At 57.9% G+C, this 27,415-nt stretch overlaps 10 protein-coding genes across 10 annotated transcripts; 4 read left to right on the top strand and 6 right to left on the bottom strand.

The window, feature by feature from the left end:
* Positions 1-538: 538 nt before the first annotated feature.
* On the top strand, positions 539-3,495 carry INS49_002983 (uncharacterized protein; the record flags this gene model as incomplete). Its single annotated transcript, XM_043163783.1, has 6 exons — positions 539-583; positions 1,030-1,115; positions 1,189-1,297; positions 1,361-1,648; positions 1,708-3,383; positions 3,450-3,495. 6 exons carry the CDS (start codon positions 539-541, stop codon positions 3,493-3,495), a joined length of 2,250 nt encoding a protein of 749 aa, XP_043032289.1.
* Positions 3,496-3,976: 481 nt separating this feature from the next.
* Positions 3,977-5,152, bottom strand: INS49_002982 (uncharacterized protein; the record flags this gene model as incomplete). Its single annotated transcript, XM_043163782.1, has 2 exons — positions 3,977-5,031; positions 5,128-5,152. 2 exons carry the CDS (start codon positions 5,150-5,152, stop codon positions 3,977-3,979), a joined length of 1,080 nt encoding a protein of 359 aa, XP_043032288.1.
* A 2,045-nt stretch (positions 5,153-7,197) lies between these two features.
* On the top strand, positions 7,198-9,222 carry INS49_002981 (uncharacterized protein; the record flags this gene model as incomplete). The annotated part of the gene is made up of 2 exons (XM_043163781.1): positions 7,198-7,273; positions 7,490-9,222. 2 exons carry the CDS (start codon positions 7,198-7,200, stop codon positions 9,220-9,222), a joined length of 1,809 nt encoding a protein of 602 aa, XP_043032287.1.
* A 676-nt stretch (positions 9,223-9,898) lies between these two features.
* Positions 9,899-10,390, bottom strand: INS49_002980 (uncharacterized protein; the record flags this gene model as incomplete). Its single annotated transcript, XM_043163780.1, has 1 exon — positions 9,899-10,390. The coding sequence occupies one exon, from the start codon at positions 10,388-10,390 to the stop codon at positions 9,899-9,901; it is 492 nt and encodes a 163-aa protein (XP_043032286.1).
* A 1,025-nt stretch (positions 10,391-11,415) lies between these two features.
* Positions 11,416-13,030, top strand: INS49_002979 (uncharacterized protein; the record flags this gene model as incomplete). The annotated part of the gene is made up of 3 exons (XM_043163779.1): positions 11,416-11,453; positions 11,554-11,720; positions 11,802-13,030. The coding sequence occupies 3 exons, from the start codon at positions 11,416-11,418 to the stop codon at positions 13,028-13,030; spliced, it is 1,434 nt and encodes a 477-aa protein (XP_043032285.1).
* A 1,194-nt stretch (positions 13,031-14,224) lies between these two features.
* On the bottom strand, positions 14,225-14,694 carry INS49_002978 (uncharacterized protein; the record flags this gene model as incomplete). The annotated part of the gene is made up of 2 exons (XM_043163778.1): positions 14,225-14,544; positions 14,622-14,694. 2 exons carry the CDS (start codon positions 14,692-14,694, stop codon positions 14,225-14,227), a joined length of 393 nt encoding a protein of 130 aa, XP_043032284.1.
* Positions 14,695-16,293: 1,599 nt separating this feature from the next.
* INS49_002977 (uncharacterized protein) lies at positions 16,294-17,004 on the bottom strand (the record flags this gene model as incomplete). Its single annotated transcript, XM_043163777.1, has 1 exon — positions 16,294-17,004. The coding sequence occupies one exon, from the start codon at positions 17,002-17,004 to the stop codon at positions 16,294-16,296; it is 711 nt and encodes a 236-aa protein (XP_043032283.1).
* Positions 17,005-18,059: 1,055 nt separating this feature from the next.
* Positions 18,060-20,168, bottom strand: INS49_002976 (uncharacterized protein; the record flags this gene model as incomplete). Its single annotated transcript, XM_043163776.1, has 2 exons — positions 18,060-19,803; positions 20,053-20,168. 2 exons carry the CDS (start codon positions 20,166-20,168, stop codon positions 18,060-18,062), a joined length of 1,860 nt encoding a protein of 619 aa, XP_043032282.1.
* A 421-nt stretch (positions 20,169-20,589) lies between these two features.
* On the top strand, positions 20,590-22,635 carry INS49_002975 (uncharacterized protein; the record flags this gene model as incomplete). The annotated part of the gene is made up of 1 exon (XM_043163775.1): positions 20,590-22,635. One exon carries the CDS (start codon positions 20,590-20,592, stop codon positions 22,633-22,635), a length of 2,046 nt encoding a protein of 681 aa, XP_043032281.1.
* A 273-nt stretch (positions 22,636-22,908) lies between these two features.
* INS49_002974 (uncharacterized protein) lies at positions 22,909-26,718 on the bottom strand (the record flags this gene model as incomplete). Its single annotated transcript, XM_043163774.1, has 6 exons — positions 22,909-23,164; positions 23,289-23,932; positions 24,037-24,236; positions 24,332-24,473; positions 25,336-25,705; positions 25,916-26,718. 6 exons carry the CDS (start codon positions 26,716-26,718, stop codon positions 22,909-22,911), a joined length of 2,415 nt encoding a protein of 804 aa, XP_043032280.1.
* Between the last annotated feature and the right edge of the window lie 697 nt (positions 26,719-27,415).

The raw sequence follows: 27,415 nt of genomic DNA, 5'->3' as shown, positions 1-27,415 counted from the left end.
GCAAGGGCATACAAGGGCATTTACCGGAAGTCTCTAGCTTGGCTGCTAGTAATTTTCACGGCTTAAACTGGGAGGTTGGGGCCACTCCTTGTAGCAACAAATTGGAAAATGTCAAGCTTGATGCAAAATTCTGCAGATTTCTTATTTAGCTTTCGTTGGTGCATAGGTCGATACTTCGCAATCCATAGTAGCCTCCGTGAGTGGACGGCCTAGGATTGGTTCAGCGATGTAGGGGAGTCTACTTATAAGTTTCAGTCATTCATCGCTTCTACAGTCGTTGACGCAGGACAGACGACTCGCGATGGGAAAAGTCCTGAAATACCGGTGAACACAAGTATAAGGAAGATGAGTGCAAAAGTGATGGTAGGCAGCCCGGCCCAGCTCAGCTCGGATACACGGAGTTGCTCAAGCCCTCGACATCCGCCACAGTGCCACCAATACTTCGATTGGGGCTTTCAAAGAACGTTGCCAGCATAAGTAGATTGTTATCGAGCTTGGAAATAATATCTCAAAAATAAAGAGAAAAGCTGGGGGACCAATGGTCCCTATGTATCTCGGATACGGGGAATCGAACCCCGAGCTGGTGAGTGAGAGTCACCGATGTTAACCATTACACCATATCCGAATGTAAGCATTCGGGAGATGTCCTGATGCAAGATTTGCAGTATATGAAGCATGCTTGATGGGGTGGGGCTTGGTATAGCGCCGGCACGCGGGTATGTGGATGTGTGAAAATCACCGAGCCGGGACCGATGGGGCGGATCGATAAGCGGCGAGCGGCCGGGGTTGGGGTTGCCTGCCGGGGGTCCCAAAAAAATATTCGAATCACTACAGGCACATGGGATACGCGCCACGCTTCTCTCTCGCCCCAGTCCTTCCTTAGGTCACATCCCCCATGAATCTGTGAAGATGAGGGCCTCAAGAGCCGTGGCCGTCCTTGGTGACGGTCGCATCCTAAGCTCGAGCCCCGGTGCCAAGCTCTTGAATCTGAGCTGGAGCTGTAGAGCGAGCTCTGATGCGCCGCGACAGTGGCAGCAGCCCGTCCAGATCGATGGCGCGAGGAGCTTTAGCCAGTCTTCCAAGCGAGGCGCCGCCCTGAACGCTGCCCAAGAAGCGTACGTCTTTTTATGCGAACATTGTAACCAATGATGGCAGTCCCGCTGACAATCATGCTTTACAAACAAACAGTCTCAAGGCCGCCAAGGAAGCAGCCAACCTGTCCCCCGAAGTTGTCAAGGCGCGCATGAGTCCCGAAGAGACCAAGCGTCTTTCTATGGTTCGAAATATTGGTATTGCAGTAAGCGTTCCCTCCCTCCAGGCTTGTCGTCTGCTCTACTGCGGCCAGAGCTGACAATTACAGGCACACATCGACAGCGGTAAAACAACATGCACCGAACGAGTCCTCTTCTACACCGGCCGAATCAAGGCGATCCACGAGGTTCGAGGTCGAGACAGCGTCGGCGCAAAGATGGACTCTATGGAACTGGAACGCGAGCGAGGAATCACCATCCAATCCGCCGCGACCTTCTGCGACTGGGACAAAAAGGAAAACGGAAAAATGGAAACCTATCACATCAACCTGATTGACACCCCTGGCCACGTCGACTTCACCAGGTCGAGCGAGCCCTGCGAGTTCTTGACGGCGCCTGTATGATTCTCTGCGCCGTCAGTGGCGTGCAGAGTCAGACCATCACCGTCGACAGGCAGATGAAACGGTACAATGTCCCCCGGATTAGCTTCGTCAACAAGATGGATCGTATGGGTGCCAACCCCTTCAAGGCGGTTGAGCAGATCAACTCCAAGCTTAGGTTCCCCGCTGCCGCTGTTCAGATCCCAATCGGCTCCGAGAAGGAATTCGAGGGTGTCGTGGACTTGATCCACATGCGCTCCATCCGAAACGACGGCCACCGAGGTGTTCAGCTCAAGATCTCCGACCAGATCCCCGAGGATCTCAAGGAACTCGCCCAGCAGAAGCGCCAGGAGCTTATCGAGAAGCTTGCCGACGTCGACGACGAGATGGCCGAGATGTTCCTGGACGAAAAGGAGCCTACCCCTGAGCAAATCAAAGCAGCCATTCGCCGATCCACCATCGCCCTGAAGTTCACTCCCGTCTTGATGGGTACCGCTCTTGGTGACAAGTCTATCCAGCCGATGCTCGACGCCATCTGTGACTTCCTGCCGAACCCCTCCGACGTGCAGAACATGGCCCTCGACCGCTCCCAGAAGGAGAAGCCGACAGCTCTGGTCCCGTACAACGCCCTCCCCTTCGTCGGTCTCGCCTTCAAGCTCGAGGAGAACCCCTACGGCCAGCTCACCTACATCCGTGTCTACCAGGGTCAGCTCAAGAAGGGCAGCTACCTGTTCAACTCCCGCACCAACAAGAAGGTCCGTATTCCCCGTATTGTGCGCATGCACTCCAACGACATGGAGGACGTCAGCGAGATCGGTGCCGGTGAGATCTGCGCCGTGTTCGGCGTCGACTGCGCGTCCGGCGACACCTTCACCGATGGCAACCTCCCCTACACCATGAGCTCCATGTACGTCCCCGAGGCCGTCATGTCCCTGTCTATCAAGCCCAAGCGGAGCAGCGACGCCGATTCCTTCTCCAAGGCCATGAACCGTTTCCAGCGCGAGGACCCCACCTTCCGCCTGACGGTCGACGATGAGTCCGAGGAGACCATCATCTCCGGTATGGGCGAACTGCACCTTGAGGTCTACGTCGAGCGTCTCCGCCGCGAATACAAGGTCGAGTGCGAGACCGGTCAGCCCCGTGTGGCCTACCGCGAGACCATCACCCGCCGTGCCGACTTTGACTACCTTCTCAAGAAGCAGACTGGCGGTCCCGGCGACTTTGCGCGCGTCATGGGTTGGTTGGAGCCGTTCGAGGAGGACCCTGAGAAGAACCACTTCGAGACGCAGGTGGTGGGCGGCACGATCCCGGACAAGTTCCTGGCGGCGTGCGGCAAGGGTTTCGAGATGGGATGCGAGGAGGGCCCGCTGCTGGGCCACAAGGTGATCGGCGCCAAGCTGGTGGTCAACGACGGCGCGACGCACGTGACGGACTCGTCCGACTACGCCTTCCAGATGGCGACGCAGTCTGCGTTCCGCAAGGCGTTCAAGGACGCCGGCGGCACGGTGCTCGAGCCGCTGATGAAGACGACCATCACGGCGCCCAACGAGTTCCAGGGCAACATCATCATGCTCATGAACAAGCGCGGCACCATCGTCGACACCGAGATCGGCCCGGAGGACTTCACCCTCATCGCCGACTGCTCGCTCAACGCCATGTTCGGCTTCAGCTCGCACCTCCGCGCCTCCACGCAGGGCAAGGGCGAGTTCAGCATGGAGTTCAGCCACTACGCGGCGGCACCGCCGCAGTTGCAGTAAGTTAACCCCTCATAACACGGCATAAATTTGACCGAATGGATGCTAATGACCTCAACTTACAGGAAGGAGCTCATTGCCAAGTATGAGAAGGAGAGATTCGCGAAATAGAGATGACACATGGTGGCAAAGAGGCACAGCCTAAGTCGTGCTGTGGATTCGACATGGCCACCAAAGGCGGCCTGCTCAAGAGACGTACTACAATATAGACGATACCGGGTATGTTCGTGATCTGGTGGAAGTGTACTATATATCAGACATGTGTGCCCAAACATCTAGATGGGTGCGCATCTGTACTTCATTCTGGCATGGTTTAGAATCCTGACCAGGAGGAGCGAGGGCTGGCAGACACCAAAGACGGCCGCTGTTCTCATACAAGCGTTGCATAGACTGGTAAGACTGCTTGCGCCAAAAGGAAATACAAACTATCCTCTCTCGAGTGCTGGAACTTGTATGGTTTGGTTCTCTACATTAATCAAACAATGCAACTTAAGTAGTGGCTTCATGTCTTGGTATCCATTTTATCTATGCCTATTCCCCTTTTACACCGTCAGCAGTAAAGAGACTGCGATCTACATATACGTCCGACGGCTTACAGACGCTTCAGGACGTCCTCGAGAACCTCGGTGGTGGTGTTCTTGCCGCCCAGGTCAGGGGTGACGATTCCAGCGGCGAGGGTGGCGTCGACGGCTGCGTAGATGCTGGCGGCGGCCTGCTCGAGGTCCATGAACTCGAGCATGACGCCGACGCTGCGCAGGGTGGCGATGGGGTTCGCCTTGTTCTGGCCGACAATGTCCGGGGCGCTGCCGTGGACGGGCTCGCCGATGGCGAAGCCCTCGCCGACGTTTGCGCTGGGGATCAGGCCGAGAGAGCCGAGCAGGCCCGCGCCCTGGTCGGACAGGATGTCGCCGTACAGGTTGGGGGCGACGATGACGTCGTAGTACTCGGGCTGCTGGACCAGCTTGAGGGCCATGGAGTCGACGATCTGCTCCTCGACGCGGATTGCGGGCGTGGTCTCGGCCAGGGCCTCGCGGGCGGTGGTGCGGAAGAGGCCGTCGGTCTGGGAGAGGACGTTGGACTTGTGGACGACGGTGACGAGCGGGGAGGTGTGGATGCTGGAGGCGCCCGCGTCGCGCATCTTCTGGCGGCGCTGGGCGATCTGGCCGGCCATGGCGGCGATGCGGTACGAGGCGCGGCCCGAGATGCGCTTGATGGCCTCGGCGACGGGGCGGCCGCCGGGGCCGCCCTGGGTGGTGGTCTCCTCCTTGACGTAGAGGTCCTCGGTGTTCTCGCGCACGATGACCATGTCGACGGCGGGCTGGCTGAAGAGGCTGGTGGCGACGCCCTTGACGGGCCGCACGTTGGCGTACAGGTCGAGCTTCTTGCGCAGGGCCACGATGGGCGACGAGTAGCCCTTGACGGCCTTGGACGGCGACTGCACGGCGCCGAACAGCGCGCCGTCGCACTCGGCCTTCAGCGTGTCGACGGTCCGCTGCGGCAGCGCCGTGCCCGTCCTCTCAAACGTCTCGAAGCCGGCGTCCAGGTCGACAAAGGAGAACTTGAGGCCCAGCGAGGCGGGCAGGGCCTCGAGCAGCCGGCGGCCGGCGGGGATGACCTCCTTGCCGATGCCATCGCCGGGAATAAGGCCTGCGTGAAGAGGCGCGAGCGTGTCAGTGGACGGTGTTCTTTGGGTGCCTCAACTGGGAGAATATTGGTGCTCTGGTGCTCTGGGGACTTCCATACCGATCCTGAGGGTTCTGGCAGCCATATTGGGATCAATTGGCTCGTGGAGCTGGACAGAAGTTGTGAGGCTGCTGGAAAAAGCTTGCCATGACGGCCATTTCACGCGTGCTTCCCCAGAGCTTCTGAAGATCTCAGCGACGTGGGGCCGAGCGAGTCCGGGGTCGGAGCTTGGCTCAGCCCAGTTCAGGGTCCGGTGGGATCATTTGACCACCCCTGCCTGTTTGGGCTGGAGGGTTTGCTTCCAACTGAGCAGCTGCACGCTGAGCACCAAGCTTCATCATCTGTATTAACCACATCCATGTCCATATGTATACAATATCCCCTCCTGCTTGCTGGAGGTCCGTCACAGCCGAAGTCGCATGTGCTTGTGTAGCTGGTGTGACCGAAGGAACGGCTTGGCCCTGTCAATAAATCCTGCATTCTCGAAAGATCACATTTGCTGCATCCTTCCCAGCGGGCTGGTTGGCAGGTCGCACAGACGCAACTAGACCGTCGACGGCAACGCTGTGATGGTGTGGACTACTAGTATATCAATGGCGAGGCTCAGGCCTCTACCAAGTAATAAGATCAGTCAGCTGGACCGAGACTATGAGTTGAAAGCCTCCTTGCACTTTCGTTCTGACCGAGGGGATATTAGCACAAGCCCATTTCGGCACACATGGTCAATCTTGATCCTTGGGTCATGCCTGTCCCCTGTCGTCTCACCATGCCCAGACCTGCATACAGAGGCACAAAGCTCGATTTGAAACGTTCAAGCTCCAACGGGATTACCATGCACAACTATTGGAAAACCCAAATCTGAACCTACATCACAACTTTGTCTCATCAGCTCGTCTACGACAAGACACTTTTTAAATCTGGGTAGAGCACACGTCTGGCCACGAAGATGGCCAGCCCGCCCACTCGAAAGACCTTGAGGGGGGCCAAATGAGGCAGCCCACCCAGGCCCCCTTCTCAAAACACTTCTAATTTAAACCAGCCCTTCCCTTTTCGGCACCATCACACTGCTTGTTGTACATTACGTACGTACAAACACGGTCCACCGAGTGAGAAGTCCAACGGGTGGCCCTCAATTGCGGTGTGCATCACGACGAGCGCAGCACAGCACATCAGTCACTTGTCCTGGACGGTGGGAGCAGCAAATGCGCCACAATTATTTTTATCCACCTCGCACCGTCCCGAGGCCACCCGCGGCCGAGGTCGATGGGGGCAAGGGAAGCTGGGCACCAAGAGTCAGACTCAGACTCAGACTGAGGGTCTCAGGCTGGCAATTGGTGGTAATAACAATAATGAGATGAGCAAGATGGTGAATGTTTCTTGCTATATCCCAAACGAGCCCTACGAGCCCTGTCGGTCGAGTGGGCCCTGCGACTCCCCTCCTGTTATTTGCCTCATACGTCTGCGCTGGGGCAGCCACATTCAAATCAGACAATAACCCGTCGAGGGCCATATCAGACTGTCTGTCCACATCTTTGCCACAGCTTATACCTACTCAGCCCATCACATTATATCATACCGAACTGTCTCAACTCTGGTCTTTGAACGTGGTTGTGGTCTGGTCAACACTGCCACAGTCTGTCTGTCTACTACCCTGAGTATCGATACGGACGATCGGCGCAGCGGCAAGCCCCCGCCAATCGTCGGATACACGCTATAGCTGCACATCCACCTCTCTTGACTCTGTGCTGAGTCCAGACGCGTTCGCCTAGCGTCAGGAGCTCCCGCTCCCGCGTCGCAGAAAAAGGGGCCAGGGATCCAGGCTGGTTTGATAAACCCCGGCGGCCGCCCTCCAAACAGCCCTTAAGACCGACCAAGGTCAGCCCTTCCCTGACAACCACCATAGCCTACCCAGGCAGGAACCCACGACAGCTTCGCAACGGCCGAGGCCAGCTCACGCCTTCCTCCCTAAGGCCCTTCTCTCGCCTCACAACAGACAGCCCCCCCAGCAACCCCAGCACGAGGAAGAGCTCCCTGCCCTTGCTCCTTCCCTACAACCTACCTGACTCTACGCCCACGACCACCCAATACCGGCCGCGTTCGAGCCATTCTTGCCCCAGACAAACCGCCAAGATGAGTGTTAGGAACCTCCGGGCCATGTTCGAGAACAAAACTCAGGATAGTCCGCCCGAGCGAGGGCGATCACCTGGTGTGTCTTCGAGTACAAATGAATCTGCCTGTTTGTTTCACCCCTCTCAATTGCTCTCGTCTCCATCTATCCTTTGCGCTCTGCCCCCTACCATTACCACCAAACACTCTGCACCCAAGAGCCTCTGCAACAACAGCAATCTGCTAGAGCATGGTCTTTCTAGTTTCTGCGTACCTGGTCCACCAACCCACTGCTAACTCGATTTCTCTGTCCTAGCCGGCACCGAGTCGCCTCGTCCCCTTTCCAAGGTCCGCACAAGCTTCGTGGCAATCGAGAAGGACGGCCGCATAGGCCTACAACAACGGAACCCAAGCGAGGCCTCGGCATCCAGTATATCTGGGAGGAAGCTCAGTGGTGACACCGAAACGACCGAAGCTGCGTCTTCAGTCCAGATGGACAACACCGGTCCAAATGTCTCTTCCGCAACTACCAGCCAGCCAGAGCCCGTCAGGGAAGTCGCCGCCCTTGCCGGAAGCGGTCCGCCAAAAGGGCTTGCCGAGTCCCCGCAGATTAAAGAAGATCCCCGCGCGAGGAAGTCTGATTATGGCATTCAAGCTCGGAAGAGTCAAGGTGTTGGTGACCAAGAGCCAGCAGCACCAGAGCCAGCGCCAGCGCCAGTGCCAGCAGTCGTGGACGCGAACAAAACAAACAGCGCGAAGGCTGTAGGGACACCGGCAAAATCCACCCCAGCAGCGTCAGCAGCACCAGCAAGTGATGATACGAACAAAACGAATGGCGCGAAGGCAGTAGGGACACCGGCAAAACCCACACCAGCAACGTCAGCGGGACCGGCAGTACCAGCAGGCGACGACGTGAACAAAACAAACAGCGCCAAGGCTGTAGGGACGCCGGCAAAATCCACCCCAGCAGCGTCAGCAGCACCAGCAAGTGATGATACGAACAAAACAAATGGCGCGAAGGCTGTGCAGACACCGGTGAAAAGCATACCAGCAGCGTCGGCAGGACCAGCAAAAGCAGAAGCAGCAGGGGCACCGAGAGCGGCAGAAGCAGCAGGACCAGGACGGCTGGGACGATCAGCAGGAGCACCGGCACCGGCACCAGCAGCAGTACCAGCGGCGGCGGCACCCTCCAGCAAAGTGACAAGCAAAGAAGCTTTGAAGTCTCCCGACCCAGCACCGCAACCAAAGCCTGCGAGCAAGCCTACCAACACGGCGTCTCACCCGCCAACGACACCAAAGGCTGTGAAGCCAAACACCGAAAAGAAAGCAGCACCGGTCAGCGCCTCTCCTGGGGGCTTCGTCAAGCCCAGGCCCAAGTCACCAACACGCCCTGTCAAGCTACCTCCTAGCCTTACTACCCACACCACTGCCTCTGGATCCAGGACCAGAACTTCTGGCAGCGCTCCTCCATCCTCTCACGAGAACTCGGCCCGCTCCGTAAGCCGTTCCAAGGCGCTCGGGAGGTCGTCTTCCGCAGCCAGCAGGCAACGGCCCAGCATTGGACCTCCACCCAAGTTGCCTGCCAAAGACCACCCGGTCGTGAAGAAGGACGCCAAGGTCGACGAGGGCTTCTTAGCAAGAATGATGCGACCCACCCAGTCGAGCGCCTCCAAGGTAAACGAGAAGGTGCCCGTCACCCCTCCGAGAAGACCAGCAGCAGCACCCAAGAAATCGGCCAGTGCAAAGTCTGCCACAACGAAGAGGCCGGTATCTAAGACAACTTCTGCGACAACCTCCGCGGCCCCAAGCCCTGAGAGAACCAAGAAGGAATCTTCTGCGGACAGAGATATTGCGACAGTCATCGAGAAGATGTCTATTGCGGAGAATGTTCAGGAAACCCCCAAGACCCCTGAGCGTGAGGCTACGATAGCAGAGGAGCTGGAGGAGGAGAAAACAGCTGAACCTTTGGCCAATGGCGCCCACAAGGAGACAGAGGCAGTCAGCCAGCCAGCAGACAAGGGAGCTGAGCCTGAACAGGAGGAGTGGTGAGAGCGGATGAGTCTTGTCAATGAATTCGATGTTGTTCTATTCTCGATGTTCATACTGCATGGATATCATGACGTTAGGGAAGCGATGGGTTTGTTTCATATGATACCTCAAGGAGCAACAGGGAAAAGCACAATAGAACTCGAGATATGAGCACAAATGGATATACCCTTGCCGTTCTTCGACTCCATTCTCCTTATTTGCCCCGCACCTCGTGGACTGCGTATTCTTCTCCAGCGTAGTGAGGCGTGGCCTCTTACATGTTGTCACATGGGCATCTGCTGGTGATTTCGACTCGGCTGTAACCAGTACAGTCCAAACTGGCGCACATTTTCCTTTTGAACCGGTCAGTCTCCTGGGTGAATGGTTCGATTTTGTCCTCATATTGGAGAGTATGTTACAATGACGGCTGCTCTCCGCAACCAAGCCAGCCCATCTTATTCGATCATGGCCTCCTCGTACAGGCACTCGCCCGTCGAGTTCTCGATTCGAGAGAATCTTGATCTGACGATTGGCCGAGTCCCGGAGTATGCTCTCGCCGGTGTCGCCCTCGCCTATCCGCAATGGCGCGCTTTTTGGACCCAAGCCCTTGCTGTCACCCGTTCCTGCTTTTCCCTCCTTATTTCTCTCCTCCTTATTCTTCATCCTCTCTCCGTCTCATATCCCCCTTGGGCCTACCTCAGTACGGAGACACACGCGCCAGCATCAGCCCGCCAATCTGCTTCTCCATCGCCTCCCTGATCTCCAGCACGCCCTTGTCGGTGGCGACGAACATGCACTCGCCCATCTTCAGCCCGTCGATGTAGCCGCTCTCGAACCCCCTCGCGACGCGGCGCAAGCCCGGAAGCTTCAACGTGATGGGCCGCTTGGGCTTGCTGATGGACTTGAGGTTGCGCATCACGGGCTCGTCGCCGATGTACTTGAGCCCGAGCCACAGGCGCCGCGTGGCCACGTTCCGCGACGTCACGGGCTCGGTCTCGAAGGTCAGGAGCTGCTCGGGCGGCGGCGGGGTGGGGCCCGCGCGCGTCACGCTTGATACCAGGCCGGACCGGTGCAGCGCCAGGGCGAAGAGGAGGTTGTATTTTGTGTTGGGGAGGGAGGTCAGGCCTAGCCGCGCCCGGGAGGCGTTTTGCAGGTGCGCGCAGGCGTTTGTTATGTTGAGGATGCCCATCGTGCCGGTGAGTGGCTGTGTGTGTGTGTGTGTGTGTGTGTGTGTGTGTGTGTGTGTGTGTGTGATGTGTGTGTGATGTGTGGTGTCTGGGAAGAGGGAGCGCTCTGCTGCAGGAGAGGCCCCTCTTGTTGAGCTCGTGATGGGATCGTTCGGCCCGTCGCTGGAGGGTGTACGAGGTTTGCGAGATGGGTGGTGAGGGTATGCGGCGGGCTGCGTCGGTGGGTAACCGGATGCTATGCGGTGCCGCTTGGTATTGAGGTGGTCTTGTCGTCGGAGAGGTAATCTCTTCACCAGGTCGTAGGAGGGCAAATGTCGCGATGTCACCAGCGATACACCATCAACGCCAGCATCCAAGTGCAATGATCGTCTCCAAAATTTCGGGAGCCCGCGACGCACAGACCACCACGGATAGCTTCAGCAAGTACCTAGGTACCCAGACACCCAAGAGTCTGGAGCCAACCCCTGCCCTGCTTCTGGCTCCCGTCAACCCCACTCTCTGCCCGCTCACCTCCAAACTCACCCAGCCATTGGCCAACCACCAGGCGATGCCACCCAGAGACGAGCACTGCTAAGCGCCCAACACCCTCACCAGCGGCCAGTCTCGTGCATCCTGCAGACGTCTGTACCGGGATCGTCGTGATAGACGAGAGGTGAGACGGACGTTGATTTGAAGGTTTGGAGTTGCACATGCCCGCTAGTGCTTGCATGTCTGCGTCCCTGTCCCGCAGGTGGACCGCCCGAGGTGACGTCCCGAACAGCTGAGTGCGTCGCTCTTAAAGCTGTGGGCGAGGTCTGCGTATCTTTTTTCTCTTTTCTTCGCACTCTTTCCTTCAGTCGCGAAGGTTCTCTCGATTGCTATTTCTATGCCTTTTGCTGTTACTGTTGCGTTAGTTGTGGTTTAAGCGAACAACAAAAGCTTGGAATTACTCCTGATCTCGCGCGTTGCGCTCTCCTTCCTTTTGCCATTGGCGATCTATTATCCCTCTGACGGGGAGCTCCTGCGGTGCTCTCGACCCCTCCAGACAATGGCTCTTCGGCTGGGAGAAGAGAATGTGGCTACGCTGTACGTGCAAAAGAAAGGTGTCAATCCACGGTTCGACAGGCAAATGAAGGGGCGTTCATTGTTGTGCCCAGCATAGCTGACAATGCTTGCTCACCCACAGATTTGGCGACGTCCATTACTTTTACGGCCCGCCCACCGACTCACCCCCACACCACCGCTTCGACAAGGGCTCATATGTCTACCTGTTCGAGAATGCAAATGAGAGGAGGGCGCGCATAGAGGTTGCAAATCATGTCGGCACGGACGACCAGGATGCCTTTGACGGCTGTGAGTGATGACCCGGCCCCGGCCTCTGAGCCAAGTGGAATGAGATTGGCCCAGCTGATTATCAACTCTTATAACCGCCAGTCTTGGATAAAGTCCATGTCACCTACTCTTACAGGCAACACTGCATGGTAAACCTGGAAGTCGGCGAGGTCGAAGGTCATGAAGAGTGGCACCTGCCGACGTACGACCCTCACAACCAGAACAAATACCACTACAAGCTCCACTCCCTCGACATCTACTTCTGGACCCAGAACGACGCCCTGTCTTTTGTCAATGGCATCAGGCGAGTTCTGCCACCGAACCAGGTCGATGTGCAGGATGAGCCCGGTCCACCACCACGAAACGAGCAGCAGCACTCGGTTGATGTGAACCCTCTCGTCCAGAAGCTGGAGAATGCCGCCATCTACTCGGACTCAAAGATACCGCCCCCTCCCCCTCAGACCAACGGCAGAGACAGCAACAGCAACGGCAACATCCCCTCCTTTGCTCCCCCGCCACTGTCCGCCGTGACCGCCGACGACGATCACGACTCCAACTCCGCCAAGTCGCCGGCCAGCTTCGTCCCCATGGCCTACAACCCAGCCGCCCCCGCGGCGCCAGAGCAGATCCGCCACCGCGAGAAGACCCCGCCGCCGGAGGACGGCGACCTGAACCCCCTGCAGGCCCGCCTCGCCCAGGACGCCGGCACGCCCTTCTCCCCGGGCCTCGTGTCCGGGATGCCGTCCCACATGAGCCCCCTAAGCCCGGGCATCCCCCCTCCGCAGTTCAGCGCCGTCCCCGGCGCCCCGAGCTTCCCGGGCCCGCCGGTCCAGAGCCCCGGGATGCCGCCGCAGGGCTTCGGGAGTGGTGGCCACCCGGGCCTGGCGCGCGCCGCCACGATGCCCGTCCACGGCATGCCCTCGCCCGCGCTGCAGAGCCCGTACGGCGCGCAGTTCCCGGGCAGCCCGGGCTTCGCACCCCAGCAGCAGCCGCAGGCGCCGCCGCAGCTGCAGCACCACCAGTCGACGCCGGGTGTGATACCCGGCCAGCACAGCACGCCGACGCCGCCAGCGGTGACAAGCCCCAGTCTCCCGCCGCCGCCGCCCCCGCCCGGCGGCTTCTCCAACTACACGTACGCGACGCAGCAGGGCGGCGGCCACGGCCCCAACGAGTACAACATCCACCAGCAGGCGTACCGGCCGACCGAGGGCGAGGCGGCGGCCAGGTACAAGCCCAAGAAGGAGCCGAGGGGGCGGCTGGAGGAGAACGCTGGCAGGCTTGAGAGGGGGGTTACTGGGATGTTCAAGAAGTTTGAGAAGAAATTCGGTTAAAACGGGTTCTTGGAATGGCACGGCGTTTCTAATAGCTTGAGGGGGTGTTAATAACCCATGATTAATGAGAATCCTGCGTCCTTGAGGCGGACAGCCATGGTGTTTTTGCGTCTTTAAAGGTGAGGCTAGTGATGGGCTCGGATGGATCTCTGGTCGTGATGATTCAAACAAGGCAGACTGGGGCTTTCAGTCTTCATCCCTGGCCGACTCCAGCGGAGAACCCATGTCGATTCACCACGGCGTAAACAGGTGTGAGAAGTAAGGAAGACATTACGGATGGCACTATGTCCCAAAGGTCTCTATTGGTATCACATTTAAATTATCTTAATTTCATGTGCATAATGCTTGGGCAGCCTCAGTCGCCGCCAACATGACCTCCTTGAGTCCAATACACCAGAGCTTTGCGTGAAGAGGAACATTTGTACATATACAAAATTCCTTGTCCGCGCGATCGGTTTCTTTCACCTTGCCCTCGCAACTCCTGGATGGGGGTTCCTAGGTGCTAATACGTCATGCTGAAGACCGGGCTGCACCCGGGGGTATCAATATACTGTCTCCTCATACCTCTCATATGGGTCTCATAGTATCGTCGACTTGGTTGATTCGCGCTCGTTGTGCTATAATAATTCGGCAGTGTATGTATGGCGGGTCCAAAGATGTCCGGTAGAATATGCGACAGTGGTACTCGATCGACGACTTGATGTCCCGAGACACTCTTCACAGCGCGTCGGTGGCCCACCGAACGAATGAGCCGTTATTGGGCAATAAGTTGCAGGAGTCGAGCCGGTGTATGGCTGGTTGCATTGCCGCGGGGCTCCGGAGGCGTCCTTCTTCCAGCTCAAGGTGGAAAATTCGGCGACACTATGGGCCTTGATGCTCACCGGAGCGGTCTGTCTAAGGTATCGACCCCCTCGGTGGCTCGCCAGTGGGGGCAAATAGATGCAGGGTTATTTCGTGCATCGGTCCCGTATTGAGATACCATTCGGTTGGCTGCCATCATGCATGGCAAAACAGTATCACAAGGCTATCGTATCAACCCCCGCCATGAGAAGCAGCCGAGGTTGAAACAAAACAGGGCCGGGAGGGCTCTCTCATGGCGAGTGCTGAGAAACGTGAAACGGCGGCACGGCGGGTTTGAGGCTAGCCCCTTGCGCGTGACTCCCTGCCGCCCTCAATCCGAATTCTCGACGCGTTTCAGGGCCCGAGAGCCTTTTCGCATACGGGGAAATCTTGGTCGTCGCCGTCCTCGTAAAAGTGGCGTCGGCACTCGTGCAGGCGCTGCTGCTGCTTCTCCAGGCGCCTCCTGGCGCAGGCGAGAAACAGCGCCAGTCCCAGGATGGCGGCGCCGCACGCGACCAGAAACACCTTCAGGAGCAGTGGCTGCCGGGCCAGGTCGGCGCCGAGGTCTGCGAGCTGCTGGGACAGGAAGTCTGCTGTGGATTGGAGCACGCCGGGCCTCATGTCGAACTGCTGGAAGGGGCTCTCATAATGAGAGTGGGAGTGGTGCAGACGGCCTGCAGCGACGCATGTTAGTCGGGGCGGGAGAGTAACAGCAGGGCCTCGGGAGATGTGGGGAAATTGGAAAGCGTACTGGAGTTCCGTGGTGGGTTCATTGCAGGCCAGTCGAAGTGGCCGACAAGTGGTTTCTGGGCTGTTGGAGCCATGGTGGGGTTCTGGGGTTTGGACGTTTGGTTGAGCGGGATCGATGTCTACCGGACTGACGGGTGCCAGCTTGAGTCTATAATCTGAACTTTTGCTCGCGCAGTTCTGGGTGTGCCGTGATATATCAGGTTTCCTTTGGGCGAAGGGATGCGGATGCTGGCATGCAGATGTGGGGCGGGAGTAATAAGGGTATTCCTAAGCTTGGATTCCCGTGGTGGGGCCCTCGAGATCCTTATACGGTGGGTTCCAGGACTGGAATGTGAAGCGATTTATGGCACATGCGTGCGAATGCGAGACTGAAGGGGGGGGGGGCAATCCGGGCACTCAAGCCCTCAGAGCCAGGCTAGCATGCCTGACCACCTAGCACATAAGGCTAGGGCTAGCCAGCTGTGCATGCTCATCGTGCTAGTCGAGTCGCTCCAACGGCCCTGTGCTAGTGGAGGCGGCACTTTGGGTCCAACGCGGGCGCTGCGGGGTGGAACGGTTGCGATCCGGCCTCTCGTGCGCCTGCCCAACGCCCAGAGTTGACTCAGGTGACCTCGGTGGCGCAATCCAAAAGGCGGGATTGGCGGCGAACCCATGGCCTAGAGCTGGAAAGCCTGGGACGGTAGAGAAGGAAGGATGCGGTCAGCACACGGTAGCACTCGGCTGGTCTGCGTGGTAGCCTAGCGGAAGCGACAGGGGACGAGAGACAAAGCAGCTGCCTCGTGGTTTGCCATGGTGTGTTGTGGTGTGGGTGGAAACCTTGGAAGGCGGGCCTGCAAGGCAGGCAGGTGCAGTGCAAGCAAGGGCACGACTGGTTCTTGCCAAGAGAAGGATTTACTTCCAAGTGGCTCAGTCAGCCCCAGTCCTCCAGTTTCCACTCTCCCCAAAAATATCTCTTTTTCGGATGGTTCCCGGTATCTCTTCACAATGAATTGGCTCTGGTTTCTAGATGTGCTGGTCTGTAGCTCAACGTGGTCGTCAGTCGGTCAGTCTGGCAGCTGGACTACAATCTCCAGCCTCGTCCCTGACCACGCCTCACTTCAGAAAACCTGATTGCTGCATCCGGAAGGTCACACCAACTCTATGATTATGCCGTCAGCCTCCCAGCCTGCTTTACTGATTGATGGTTGCCGTAAGACTGCATGGCCCCACCAAAAAGATTATTGAGCCTCTTCTGGGCGATTGACACCACCCGCACAGGCCGGCCATCCCCCGTAGATTGGCTTCCGCGTATCCGATTCACCAGCCGAGAGACGCTCATCTGCTGCTGAGCCGTGTTTGTCCCCGATGTTGCAACCCGGCCCTGCAGCAAGCCTGCTTCATTAGCTATTGGGTGAGGAATGAGACATGCGCAGTCATACATGCTGGGGGAGTCTGACTTACAAGAACCTGCCGCCACGAGTGACATGTCCCTTTCGCTACAGTCGGCTCGTAATGATGATCGTACGGTATCCCTCCGGCAGTAATGACTGCCTGCTGGCGGCTTCGGGCAGATGCGCAAGTACCGTGCAACAGAGCATCTGGGCCCGATTTCATGGACCATGTGTAGCGTCCATGCCTCACGTAGTCTCTGACTGTGCAAGTCTCTGGCACATGTGCCCCCTCGAACTGAGACCTCACCAGCTCAGCGCGTCATTCGCGACTTTGGCATCGGGCTGAGAAGGTGCCACAGCTTTGACCCTGGCCACCGGCTCAGCAGCGGTGTCCTCCTCGTCCCGGCGCTGCAGGAGAGGCACCTGCTCCTCGAGTCCCCACCTCTGCATCTGCGCCTCGACCGTGGCAGTCCACCTCCTCACGAGCGGGTGGGCATCGGCCACGTGCGAGAAGACGACCTCGTCGTCATCCGCCTGGCCGCCCCGGGACCCGACCTCGTACTTCCACGTCCCGTCCGAGTCCCAGTAATCTGGACTGAACACAGCCTGTACGTCCAGCTCCCCTCGCGCCTCCGCCAGTAGCCTGCCCGCCTCGGCGTGGGCCGCGGCGAGGGAGGGGTCCCTGCTCAGCGCAGCGGCGACGCCCTCCAGCACGCCCAGCAGGTAGCCGACTTTCAAACCGATCGTCGCGCCCAGCCCGAATCCCTCGTCGAACCCGGCCTGGATGCTGGTGCCCTTAGCCACCGTGATGCCCTCGCGGTAGCCCGCCGTCGTGTGCTCCTGCCGCAGCCGGTGGATGTCCGACGGGTGGTTTTGCGCCGCTGGATTTGCCTCGCGGGCAATCCGTATGTGCTCATCGTCGCCCTCAAACACATCGTCGCCGTCGGAGCCGAACACGTCGTCGAGCGGGTCGGTCCGCGGGGCGGCGTCCTGGGTATGTCCGGGTGAGCCCATGGCCGCTGCCGAGATGCAGCCGTCCACGTCTGCTGGCTCTGACTGCCTGAGGAGCATCCTTCCCTTCCGAGCTTAATCCTGTGCCGTTATGGTCAAGGTTCCTGGTGCTATGCTTGAGCTGGTGCGGGTTGAGATGAAAATTTTAGAGTGTGGTCCGGTTTGCAGATTGAAGACTGGATGAATCATCCTCGCAGCTGATGACTAATGACAACCTCGGGATTATAACCAAAGTCAATCGCCACAGTATTCACCTCACGATGATTGGGATAGTGGCATGGCTTCATGTTTACATATTTTCATTATTTTTGCCTTTGTAAACATAATTCAAGCGTCTTGTAGCATTGAATTGTTTGTAAGTCGTACCGAACAGCAGCTTCGCCTTCGACTGTTTCTGTGTGACAACGTCCGTTCCCTCATTGGGCTATCTTGCATTTTGATTTCCCTTGCCTTTATCGCTGCACAGGTTATGAGGATAATTGAGGTGATTATTATTACTGCCAAGTCTATAGAATAAGCCCTTAGCTGACATGGATCGGGTGTAATTTCATCCATCATGGTTCCTCTCCTGCTCCACTGACCCAGTATTCGCATCCACAAAGACAAGGCGCCCTCGTCGGCTTTCAGCTATTCATGAAAGCTATAGTACAACTTAAAGTTACTGTACGATATTATGACTAGCGAGGCGTGTGAATGTTGGAAAGTCCCGGTGGCCGCTATGACCCCTTGGTGGAAGGGAAGCACAGCGATCTCACTAGCCAGGACGGCACGGCGAGCCCATGGACGGTCCGTGGCCAAATGCCCCGGCACAGTCATGAACACAAGAGCCACAAAATGGTGTGCCCCGATAACATGGCTCTCGGCCTGCAACACGCTAGAAGCTCCCACGAACAGAGCAACGACCACGCCAGATACTCTTCTCAGACCCTTTTGGTGTCGTTCTGCAGAAGATCCATGGCGTGGCAGTGTTGTCGAGGTGAAAACCCACTCTTTCACAACAGATCCCAGAATGGCGAAGGTGGCGGAAGGAAGTCTGACGGCGAAGGTGGCAGATTCAACTAGAATTCCAACCGGACGTTGAAGGAGGGCGGTCGCACCTGGGCGAGGTACGCACTCAGATGGCCATCGTTGTCGATTTCCACTGGAATATACTGCCCCGGAATCCCCGGCATCTTGAACAACCCTTCTACTCTTAGGCATGTTGAGCCTGGGAACCTCTGTTCGGCGATCTGGCGGAGTTCATCCAACGACTGGGAGGTCAAGAAGACGATGGTGGGTCCAACACTTGGGTCGATATTCCCCGGGCTGATCGGCTGGAGATATACCGGTCTAGGTCCAGTATCTGTGATAGGTGCCGTCTGGAACACGACTGGGGGTGCCGGATCGAACGGTGACGGAGCTTCCATGGGCGACGGGCCTGCAAGGAAATGTTGGTGAGGGTTGACAAACGGGTTTGGGGGATTTGGATCCAGGAGCATTGACGATCCAAGATGGGGATCCATAGGTACTTGTAGGTCCATCTGCGGACCGAGGAGGTGTTGGTCGGAAATCAGACGACTTGTGTGGGCGTGCCCGTGGTGGCTCGTATCGGCACTGGGCGGAACAAGCATCTGGGCACCGAATCCAGAGACGTCCTCGCCCATGTTGTCCATGACAGCAGCATCCTCCTGGTAGTCTTCACCCGCCGCAGGCCCTTCAGAGGACCTTGCTCTGGTCTGCTTAGAACCCTTGCCTCGACTTTGGTCATCCCTCAAGCGCTTCATAACGTCTCTTGCCAGCGCTTCCACGGCCCTTGTCTTCATGTCGTAGCTTTGCGCATCGTCAAGCCTGGTCAATATTCTCTTCAGCATGTCGGACTCGTCGATCCATCTCTGCTTGAGCTCCTTCCAGCGCTGAGCCCCCATAGCCACTTTCGAGGTGAAGCCATCCGCTTGCAGTATCTTGTAGAATGCTGAGCGCACTCTCCTGGACTCCTCTGGATTCAAGCCAAGGATGTTTTTCGCATCTGCTAGCAACATTTCCTTGTCGCCTCCAGAACGCATACGCTTAGTGACGTCTGAGCATATAACATCAAGCGCGAGCTTCTTCCTGTCCAGGTTCTCCTTGCTGACCCACAAGGCGTCCCGAAGTTGTTGGAATTCGCCAATCAGGCTCTGTTTCGCTGATTCCCATGCTTCAGGACCGGCCACTGTCTTCTTCGTGATACCCGCGCCTTCACAAAGGGCCTGAAACTTGTCCCGAACAGCAGTATAGGCCGCTTTATCAAGCCCCAGGATCACTTGACTCTCACCGAGTGTTGTTTCGGACGGAAAGCGAGGTGGCCCGGGTGGATCAGCAGGCATCCCGGCATACTGCCTCGTGCGCCGGCGGCGTTTCTTATTAGCCCACAGCTCGGCAGATTCGGCTTGCATTTTCCGGTTGCGCTCCTCCTTGAGTTGCGACGCTAGGTCAGGCCCGCCAGGAAGGCTATACGATGGGTGTTGCATGGCCATCTGTAGCTTGTCATCATCTTCCTCATCCTCGCCATTGCTGGCCCCAGCGTGCGGGGACAGGTCGGCCCCATCCTTGGTCTTGCCGGTTGGCACACGGAGCAGCCATCTATGCTTGCTGCGCACGCGGTTCAGCTCGCGGGACTTGATGTGGTAGCCGTCCTCGTCGTTGAGGATGTGCAGCATCTCGGCCTGGGAGAGGTTGCGCTCCCATAGCTCCTTGATGCGGGCGACAAGCTGGTCATTCTTAAGAGCCGGCTGGTGTTTTGAAGGGAATTTCCATCGTCGGAACTGAGACTGATATGCGCGTTTACTGTAACGGACAGACGATATCAGTACAAAATGAAATGCGGAAATGAGTGGGCATTCGGACGAGGAGACGCGGCTCCGGACATGAGACGGCACTGAGAACCTGGATGGTCACTGAGGTCGCCGTGCTTGGTGGCCGGCGTGAGCCTCTACGGCAGGGGACAAGACGTCCCGAGGCAGTCCGGAAGTGAGCCGTCGCCGTGCCGGATGTTGCCCGAAGTGCAAGCAAGCACGACATGGGCCGTGAACGTACCTAGGTGCGAAGTCGTGGTTTGTCCGCATATACGAAATGATGTCTTCAACGGATCGCTTTTCGTCCACATAAAGCCTGTTCAGAGTGTCTCTATGTGCTTCCCAGTCGTACACCATCGTGTGCTGTATCGTGGTCAGAGTACCTCTCGCTTACCGCTTGCAGACTGAGCACCTTGATGTCGCGTCGGCGAGCCCGAACTTGCACTTGCACACCTGGTCTATCCCGCCGCCCAGACTTGGCGTTGTGTTTACTCCACCGCCAGCTGGGTTGCAGCTGGTGGAGCTTCTTATCGATAACCGACAGTTGTTCGAAATTTCTCGACTGTCAATACCGGCAGAACCGAACATTACTTTGTACACCAACGACTGATTACAATGCTGCTGTCAATCTCGGATTGGCTCATTCACCTCTCACAACTTCCCTGCTACCACTTTATTTGGTGAACCTCGGCTGGCGACGGTCATATCACGCCTTCGCTGGACAAAAGACTGCGCCCATAACTTTGCGCAGGCCCCCGAAGGCCACCCAGTACACAGTATGGATATCTTCAGGGCTCTGTCGCTTGGCACGACTGTGAGGAAGGGAGGCAAGTCGGCACCTGGCGGCACACTCCCCTCAGCCGGGAGCAGAGCGAACGCGCAACTTTACCATGACGACGTCGGGACAACGAGGGGCACCAAGAGAAAGAGGGCAGATCAAGGTGGAGATGATGAAAGCGACGAGGATGACGCAAGCAGTCTGGACTTCTTCGCCCCAAAGGAACACACGAAAGGCGCCAAGAAAGTCTCTGCGCAGCCCAAACCAGCGCAGAAGCCCGAGCCGTTACGGAAAGCGAAACTCTTGGACGAGGACGAATGCAAGCAGATCTTGCGATCGCACCGCTTGAAGTTTACACTCCTATCAGCAGGAGCTGACAAGAAATCGAAGGTCAAAAAAAGCAAGAAGAAGGCAAAAGCATCAGCCAAGGAGACAAAATCAGAAAAGAAACAGCTGTTCCCGCAGCCTCTGCAGACTTTTGGCGAGCTGAGGTCTACCTACAACATTTCACCCCGGCTGGCGGACAACATAGATGCTCAAGGATATCGAGAACCGACGGAAGTGCAGATGGCTGGCCTGCCTCTGCTGCTTGACCCTGCGCGAGCTCTTGGGACGGCCTTGGGCGAGGATGTACCAGTCGAGTCGGTCGACTTCATGGGGGTGGCTCCCACCGGCAGCGGAAAGACTGTCAGCTTCTTGATTCCTGCCATAAACAGCATAATGAAGAGGCGGGCCGGATCCGAGGAGCGCAAGGCACACGACCTGGAAGCGATCATAGTTGCGCCAACAAGGGAGCTGGCGAATCAAATACACAACGAGGGCCTCAAGCTGACTGCGGGCACGGGTGTCAAGATGGCGATTATGAGAAAGGGCATGCGAATAGTCACGGAGGATGGGATTGCCGAGATCGAGGAGAAGGGAAGTGAGAACGAGTCTTCCGAGGACAGCGAAGAGGAAGACTCAGACTCGGGGAGCGACGAAGACGACTCGACTAAGCCGGTTACGAAAGCCGACATACTCGTGACGACGCCAATGCTGCTGCTCAACTTCCTCAACAGAGGAAAGTGGAAACGGGCAATCCCATCTGTCAAGTCCCTCATTCTTGACGAGGCCGACGTGCTCCTGGACGAGCTCTTTCGGGACCAGACCATCGGTATCTGGCAGGCTTGTACAAACCCAGAGCTACACCTCACTTTCTGGTCTGCGACGATGGGGTCCAACATCGAAACTCTCGCCACAGACCAGCTGAAATCTCACTACAAACAACGAGGCACCGCACCCAAGCCTCTCATCCGCTTAGTTGTTGGACTGAAGGACACAGCGGTGCCGAATGTGACGCACAAACTCACGTACACTGCCACAGAACCCGGGAAACTATATGCCTTGCGCCAACTTCTTCATCCTGTCTCGGGGTCTGAGGAGGGCCCGTCTCTCCGGCCACCGTTCATTGTTTTTACCCAGACAATCGAGCGTGCCACTGCTCTACACGATGAGTTGAAGTATGACATCCCAATCGAGGCGGGCGGCTCAGCCCGCATCGCCGTGCTCCACTCGTCGCTGTCAGACTCTGTCCGCTCCAACATCATGCGCCGTTTCCGCCTCGGCGAGATCTGGGTGCTTATCACGACGGACGTGCTGGCGCGAGGAGTCGACTTCGCAGGCGTCAACGGCGTGGTCAACTATGATGTGCCCACGAGTGCTGCAGCATACGTGCACCGGGCCGGACGAACTGGACGGGCTGGGCGCGAGGGCGGTGTGGCAGTGACGCTGTACACAAAGGACGACATGCCGTATATCAAGACCTTTGCAAATGTTATTGCGATGAGCGAGAAGCAGGCGGGCAAGGAAGAATCAAGGGTTCTGAGGGCACTGCTGGATGCGCTGCCGGACGTGAAGAAAGAGGACAAGAAGAAGCTCAAGACCAGGGGTGTGGAGACCCGAAGAACAGGGACCGCGATGATCACTTCGAAGAGTGCTTGGGAGAGGAAGAAGGAGCATAACCGGAAAGAGGCCATCAAGGAGAGCCGAAAGAGGAAGACTGGTTAATCGTGCCACTGGGCCTCCTTCTCGCCGGACGTCTGTAAGACAGCAAATGCACAAAGTCTTCTAGATACACAGGAGTGCAGAGGACCTGCCCAAAACAGTTGAACCAACCTTGAGCATGGAGAGAATGCCAGGTCTGAGGAACATGGTGGAAATATGAGAAATCATTTGTCAAATGGAAACCTCCAGGACCTCCCTAGTTAACCTGGAGTCACTGCTCTGATCGCTCAACGCCCACATTCCCTACCCCGTCCGTACCCCGTCCGTCCGTGGTCCTCAAGCCTGCGTTCCAGGCGTGACCGACCCACCGCCCGAGAGTGCGATCGTCCCGTTCGCCAGCCACCCATTGAGCAGCGCACCCGCATTATAATACACATTAAGCCCACCGCTCTCGATATTCGCCAGGGTCCCATCCGCATCCGTAAGGTTCTGGACGTACGAGTCCGCGGTCAGCGTCCAGTTGCTCGTGGCGTCCAGCGCGACGTCGACGGGCGACTCGCCGAACCCGGAGTACGCGGCACCCTCCCGGCTGCTGTGGGACGTCAGGTTCCAGGAGATGTACGAGCCGTTGTACGCGACGAGGTCGCCTGCCAGCGTCGACTCGGCGACGGCGATGCTCACCTCGGCGGGGGCGAGGGCCGAGTTGTCCCGCGTACGAGGCGTAGTAGTCGAAGTCCTGCGTGATCTGGGAGTAGTTCGCGACGACGAGCGGCGCGCCGTCGGCGAGGTCGACCTGCACGCTGGACAGCCGCACGCCGGCGATGGTGTCGCCGAACCACAGGCCCGGCACGTCCGCGCCGGTGGTCGCGATGCGGCTGTCGCTGATGTCGACGCTGGCTCCGGACAGGCGCACCTGGCTGCTGAAGATGACGAGCCCGCCGAGCAGGCCCGCGGTGCAGTCGCTGTTGGCGATGCTGACGTTCTGGGCGCCGTCCATGAACACCACGGGGCCCTTCTCCGACACCGACAGGACGTTGTCGGCGAAGATCTCGCCGAGGGCGTAGGAGGTCGCCGAGCCGATGCCCGCTGTGTGCGCGACGCTGTCGCTCACGTAGATGATGCCCTTGGGCGAGTCGCCCGAGAAGGCGGAGCTGCGGTAGCCGCCGGAGAAGTGGGCGATGCTGCTGCCGTAGATGGTGGCGTTGCCGCTCGCGTACAGGCCGTGGGAGACCGGGCCGGATGAGTACAGCCATGGGTTGGTCACGTTGACGACGGTGTCTGTGCCGTAGGCGTACACGTTCGCCGCGCCGTTGTGCACGGTCACGTTCACGTGGTCGAGGGACGCTGTTGATGCATTTGCCTGTGAGTTGTCAGATTAGCAAAGCATGCCACGAGAAGGGAAATGGGGATAATAGGAATGAGTTGATCAGTGCCGGCTCTGAGGGTGGTGATGTGGGAACGTACCACATTGGTGGCAGCATTGAAGCCCCAGAAGCTGGCGGAGAGCAGATCTGAGGCGTACCCATACTTGACCACATCCACATACGACAGGCCAAGGTCTGCCCCTCCAGCAACGAGGATGACACTTGTGTCATTGGCGTCCGCAGAATAGGTCTCATGGTCGATGGAGGTGCTGTTCTCATCGAATGTGTTCACAGCCACGACTATTCACCGCATGCCGCTTGAGTTGGCTGAATGACCATACCATGTTTGAGAGGAACACCATGTTGACGGTTCGCAAGAAAGAAATGAGACCCACTGTCCGAAGGTTGGTACTCGAGGAAGGGGACATTGTAGTCGGGGACTATGGCATTGTCTTCCACCCAGTCGCTGGCAGGGATCACATCGGATGGGATCTCCAAGGGTGACCGAGGCAAGGGCTGCTCTGGCGGCGAGGACGCCTAGCGGCTGGATGAAACGAAAGGACATCATTCTCGCTGTGTCTAATAACCTATCTCAACAGGCTGAGATGAACGAGCGGAAGGTACGTGAGGCAGAACACCACCAAAGCTTGGCCGGTGGATGGCAGGCCTCACACCTCAGCATTCTCGACATCTACGTCGTTATATTTATACAATTCGATTACCCCGGATTTCTCGTCGGGGACGTGATACCCTTGTCGGTTCTTCTTTTATTTCCCCACGGGGTTGTAGCCCGCCGTGGCCCCCCTTGCAGGACCGGATGCATGGTGGAGTAGCGTGCGTTGGGCTTGCAACGTTGGTGTGGTCTGCCATGCAGGGACGGGATGTGAGGTGCCATTGACGTTGACATCCCGAGGTTGGGCTTGCGTGGGCTTGCGTAAGCTGGCAAGACCGTCACGAGAAGTAGACTGGAGTCTGCTAGAATGGAAGCCGTGATGAGAATCATCGCAGGCAGAGTGGTACATGGCATGGATAAATATTCATCTCGGGACCTCTGCGTTCCTCGAATATCAAGTAGACTAATTGACTTTCGGCGAGAATGCAGAATCCATGGTGGGCCCCTGAACTTGCTGCGTGAGAGTCCCTGCGGATAAGCATTAATACTTATCAACAGCAAACAACGCATAGTCCTGTAATAAGGTCGTGATGAACAGTGACATGGAAAATGTGATATCATTCAACAGCCAGTAGACGTGCTCTCAGTTGATTGCCTTCTCTCCTCCCCCGCCAGTAACAAAACCCACATCCCTTCCGCACCCCCTGGAAATAAGCACATCACAAGCCGCATCTAGTAAGGCTTGTAAGCCCACCCCCTCGGATCCAGCACCACCTCAGCCCCCACCTGCCCGAACGTCCCAACCGCGACCGCCAGGTCGTGATACCCCTCGAGGCCGGTGACGGGCAGGTCCGTCTCCGCGTCGAGGGACTCGTGCAGGTTCCAGCGCCCGTCCAGCTTGCCGTTCCTCGTGAAGAAGACCTCCGTCTCGATGACTGTCCCCGCTCCTGCTCCTGCCCCCCCACTTCCTTTCCCCTTCTTCTCGGAGGAGGAGGAGGTGGCCGCCCCAGCGCCAGGGGAGAAGGTCATCCCGATGCCCACGACCTCGCCCTTCCTGAAGGGCGCGGTGAAGTCCTTGCCTCCCCACCGGTCGTTGACGAACTTGTGCCCGTCGTCGCCGTGGACGGCCAGGCTCCCGCGGTGCCAGCCTGGCATGCTGCAGCATTTATGATTAGTGACCAGAGCTTTCATGATGAAAAAGTTTTGGCGATGTGAAAGAGAGCCAGGCCATCATGTGGCCTACAGCCCGCCTCAAAAGCTCCAGTCTGATGAATGGAAGCTTCCAGGCAAGCAGTGAAGCAGGCCGCGGATGGACATATATCCCTCCTGCAATGGCCCCAACTGAGACATCAAGAAAGCAACTCACCGGAACGGCGGATAAGGCAACGCAGTAAACCCCACCGCAAACCCAGCATCCCTCCCCATCTCGCGCACGTAGGCCTCAAAGTAGACCGTCGCCGGCCTCCCCGTGGCAAGCGGGCTGTCCCTCTGCACAAGGTACGCATGCGGGTACCCAATGATGCAACAGTCCCCATTCCGCTTGTCGCTCCTCACCGCCCAGCTGCCCGAAGACGCAGACTGCGTCAGCGTGCTCCCGCTGGACCCAAACACACCCGCCGGGGGCGTGATCAGCCGCGGCACGATCCCCCGCTGCCGCAGCCCCGGGTCGGCGCGGTTCAGGTCGGTTGGCGGGGACAAGGGGTACCGCCTGCACCAGGCCTCGCCCGCGTCGGCCTGGTCCGCGGACGCGTTGGTGGCCGGGGAGTGGTCCCAGCCCGAGAAGATGTCTGGTGGGGGCGGGAACCCCGACGTGTCCGGGACGGCCTCCTGCCAGTTGTGCTGGGGCTGTTGCTGCTGTTGCTGTGTGGGAGGGGGGCCAGGTGGCGGGGCGAAGTCATCGTCGGCGGCGGGCTTCTTGCCGTGCTGCTGCTGCTGCTGAGAGGGCGGCGGGCCTGGAGGTGGTGCATAGTCGCCCCCGGGGCCCTGCTGCTGCTGCTGGCCGTAGGATGGCGGGGGCCCCGGGGGCGGGGCGTAGTCTCCCTGGCCCGGTCCGGATCCGGCGCCGGCGTAAGAGGGGGGCGGCCCTGCTGGCGGGGGCACGTCGTCCACGTTGTTGTTGGACGAGTGGCTCCGGAAGGGGTTGTTGGATTTGAGAGAACTGAAGCCCATGTTGAATGTGAGAGTTTGAGGAAGACTGGTGGGGCAGCTGGTAGTGTCGGTTCGTATGTTTGGGAGAAGATGGACAGATGCCGAGTTCGTTCGTTTTGTTCCCCGTTGTTTGTGTGAGCGATGTTTGTTTCAGGTTTGAGCGGCCCCAAAACAGCACACAAACACTTAGCCCAGCAGGGCACTTCTCTTCGACTCACTTTAAGACACTGCGATGAGCACGGCAATCTGATTCAGGTGACTTGAGGCCGCCCGGATGACGATGGTCTTTCAGTGATGAGGATCGCGGGAGGCTGTGTAACACCAAAACGCCGCCAAGCTAATCCTCATGAGACCCGCCACCAATCAAGACAAAGCGGGCTTCCGCGCTTACAACTTCGTTGTTCGATCCGCTTTCTAGAAATACGCCAATACGCCTGTCACTGATTGAGAACTAAACAAGCTCTTCATACTCGATGGAGCGCTAATTTGGCAGCCAATGGTCACTTTGCCATTCTGTCCAGTGCGCAGGCCTACGTGTACATTCATCACGGAATGATGGAAAAGACGTCATTTGTTTAGCGAGCGACTTCAGTTAGATTTTATGTGTCAATCAAATATGAGCAGCCCAACAGTCTGGCCGCATCGTGGGCCTGTCCATACCCTCATCACAGATGAGTTGGACATCTGTTCAGTTCCAAAAGAAAAGAAAAATCCATCT

The sequence above is a fragment of the Diaporthe citri genome (assembly GCF_014595645.1).
Source record: "Diaporthe citri strain NFHF-8-4 chromosome Unknown scaffold_1, whole genome shotgun sequence".
NCBI lineage: Eukaryota > Fungi > Ascomycota > Sordariomycetes > Diaporthales > Diaporthaceae > Diaporthe > Diaporthe citri.
Note: the sequence above shows the minus strand (reverse complement) of the source record. Positions and strands in the feature narration are given on the sequence as shown.